Here is a 2,723-nt window from a genome sequence, read left to right as displayed (position 1 = left end):
CGGCCATCTTGGCGAGCGGAGAGAGAGAGAGAAGGAGGCGCGCGCAGCCGTAAAGCCCCGAAGTGCTGGCAGCCGAGCCGACGTGCAGCACTTGAGGCACGCGAGCCGTAAAGCGAGACTGCGGAACGACCGGGAAGAGATGCTTCCGTGCAACGTCACGGGGGAGGGAGGAACGTCGCCGCGGACACGCCCCATACCTCACGCAAGCGCACTACGCTCACCGCATTAAAACGGACTAGGCGTCTTAAAGCGCCGACGCTTCTTGTAGGCCCCCCTCCCGCTCCCGTTACCGTCTGGTGCCCCGGACCGTGCCCCAGGCCGCTCCCCTCCCGCGGCCCCGCCGCTCCCCTCCCGGGGCCGCAACACAGGCTCCAATGGGCCGTGCTCAACTGCGCACTCCTCCAGCAGAAGCTGGCCGTTAAAACAGAAGGCCGCTTTGTTAAAAAATAAAGAATCTTTTATTGGGAAACAGTTAAAGAGCAAAGGGAAGACAGGCCGGTCATCAGGCACCCTTGGCTCTGCTCCTCCCCTCCGCTGGGCACTGCCACGCGCGTCTCACCAGTGTGGCACGGGAGGCAGCAGAGGGCCCATCGCCTTGGGGCCCAGCCACCGCTCAGAGAATGGTCACGCTTCAGCTCACGAGACCTGAAGGAGGTGCAGGAAGAAGGAGGTGAAGCCCAGAGCAGCTGGCACCCCACGGCCCAGCCCGCTCCCTCCCACGAGCCATTCCCCAGGACAGGGCAGGAGTGCCCCAGCAGCGCTCGCAGACCCAGCTGGGTGCCCATGGGAACCACACTCCCCCCAGGCGACATGGCACAGTGGCTGCGGGACTCACCCAGGTAGTCGTCCATGAGGGAGCCGATGGCAAACTGGGAGAGAAACAGACCTGCGGACACTGCAGCAAGCAGAGGAGGCTCCGCCAGCCACCCCGCGCCCCTCAGAGCCCAGCGGCACCCACACGCTGGGCTGTTTCCAGGCGGAGGAAACCAGGAGCCGTCTATCTGCAGTTGCGGGAAGCCCCCCCGCGCATGCAAAGCCAGAGCCCCCACCCATTCCCAGCCCCCCATTGCGGCGGGGAGCCCCACCGGCGCTGCCTGCGGCACTCACGATGTCATTCTTATCCACCCGTGTCCCCACGATCTTCAGGCGGATCTCGTCGTCCTGCTGGATCACAATGTCCTGGGAATACACAGGGCTGGGATCAGAGCCGGGGAAGAGTTGGGAGCGAGAGCACCCTCCACCCCCATCCCAGCTCCCTCGCGAGCGCAGGAAGAGACTGAGCGAAGCCGAGTACCGAAACACCAGTGACGGGTGCTTCCACCCCACCCCAGAGCCCAAAGAGCTTTTCAGGAGGGGGCAGAACAGACGAGGAGTCACCCCAGGAGGCCCCAGACCCCACGGCTCCCTCGCGACGGTGCCCAGGGCTCCATCTCCCCACTGCAGCCGAGCACACACCTCATCTACCGTCTTGTAGCAGGGAGGGTTGGAGTTGGGGTCGAACTCCATCTCGGAGGGGATGGACTGAGAAGAGACGAGGAGTCAGGAAGGACTCGCGAGCCCCCAGATTCGCCTCGTCCCTGCTGCGGACGGGTGCCCCCGTGCTCCCTCTGCTCAGAGCCGGGGGACTGAGGGGACCGTGCCTTGCCCCAGCACTTACATGGCGGGAGATGAAGCAGGACATGGGGCCAATCTCCGTGAAGAGCCCCACCTAGAGAGGAAAGGCAGCTCCATCAGCAGCAGGGCAGAGGCAAGGGGAGCTGACGATGTCTCCCCCGGAGACATGCCGATTTTGGCGGTTCCTCCCAGTCCAGCCCGGCGCTGGGGGTCTGCCCCCCCCATCACCTTGTTCACTTGCGTCACCACAGCATCCACCACCTCTCCCTTGAAGGGACGGAAGACGATGGCCTTGTACTTGACAGGGTAAAGGACAAAGCCGCGTCCTGGCTGGATGACGCCGGCACCGATGTTGTCGATGGTGGTGACGGCAATGACGAAGCCGTACCTGCGGGGAGAGGGGCGTGCAGGGGGTCAGAGCGCCCCGGGGGCGGGCGGGACCCCCGCTCCCCCCGCTCCCCCCGCACTCACTTGCCCGTGCACGTTCCTTCCACCTCGGTGAAGAGCTTCTGCTTGACGGTGTTGAGCAGGTTGGGCCCGAAGTACCGCGGGTGCAGGAGGATCTCGTGCTCCAGGGAGATCTGCGGGGGGGGACGGGACACGACACAGGGACCGGGAACAGCTCCCCCCGGATCAGCGGGACCCCTGGATAACCCCCCCCAAACCGGGAGTCCCCGGGAGCTCGCCACAACCCCCCCGGTCCCAGCCGCCCCCGCGCGCCGCCGCCACCCACATGATAAAACATCCTCCCGCTCCCGCCGTCTCCGCTGCCGCCGCCAGACCGGAACGAACGTTCGGGCCGCGAGCTCGCCCCTGATTGGCCGCCGCGCGCCGGGAGCCACGCCCCCTTACGGAGGCCGGTCCCTGCTGCCCGGGCGCATGCGCTGAAGACTGGGGGTGGGGAAGGGGGGGCCGCACCCCCTCCTCTTGCGCATGCGCATGACCATCCCGCCGGGGGCATCCGGAAACCGTGATGGACAGCGAAGGGGGCGTGCCCAGAGGGGATGAGCGCGCCGTAATTGGCCCGGCTGGGCGTGATTGACGGGAGGGGAGGGCGCGAGAGCTGATTGACGGGTCCGGCTGGGTGACTGACGGGGGGGGGCGATGAT

The 2,723-nt window shown here is 66.5% G+C and overlaps 2 protein-coding genes across 2 annotated transcripts in view; both read right to left on the bottom strand.

Moving 5' to 3' along the window:
* The window catches only part of EEF1G (eukaryotic translation elongation factor 1 gamma), a 5,276-nt gene extending 5,081 nt beyond the window's left edge, over positions 1 to 195 (bottom strand). The window contains exon 1 of the mRNA XM_026056323.1: positions 120 to 195. Within this exon, the coding sequence (XP_025912108.1) occupies positions 120 to 195 (76 nt within the window). The remainder of the gene's footprint in view (positions 1 to 119) is intronic.
* A 244-nt stretch (positions 196 to 439) lies between these two features.
* On the bottom strand, positions 440 to 2,694 carry POLR2G (RNA polymerase II subunit G). The gene is made up of 8 exons (XM_026056336.1): positions 2,348 to 2,694; positions 2,086 to 2,195; positions 1,843 to 2,002; positions 1,658 to 1,708; positions 1,456 to 1,521; positions 1,108 to 1,179; positions 836 to 869; positions 440 to 645 (listed from the first exon to the last, which is right to left on the bottom strand). The coding sequence occupies exons 1-8, from the start codon at positions 2,573 to 2,575 to the stop codon at positions 632 to 634; spliced, it is 735 nt and encodes a 244-aa protein (XP_025912121.1). The 5' UTR covers positions 2,576 to 2,694; the 3' UTR covers positions 440 to 631.
* Positions 2,695 to 2,723: the final 29 nt, after the last annotated feature.

This window comes from Apteryx rowi, unplaced genomic scaffold (genome assembly GCF_003343035.1).
Source record: "Apteryx rowi isolate R43461 unplaced genomic scaffold, aptRow1 scaffold_1308, whole genome shotgun sequence".
NCBI classification, from domain to species: Eukaryota; Metazoa; Chordata; class Aves; order Apterygiformes; family Apterygidae; genus Apteryx; species Apteryx rowi.
The sequence above is the reverse complement of the archived record's forward strand: the minus strand, read 5'-3'. Positions and strand labels throughout refer to the sequence as shown.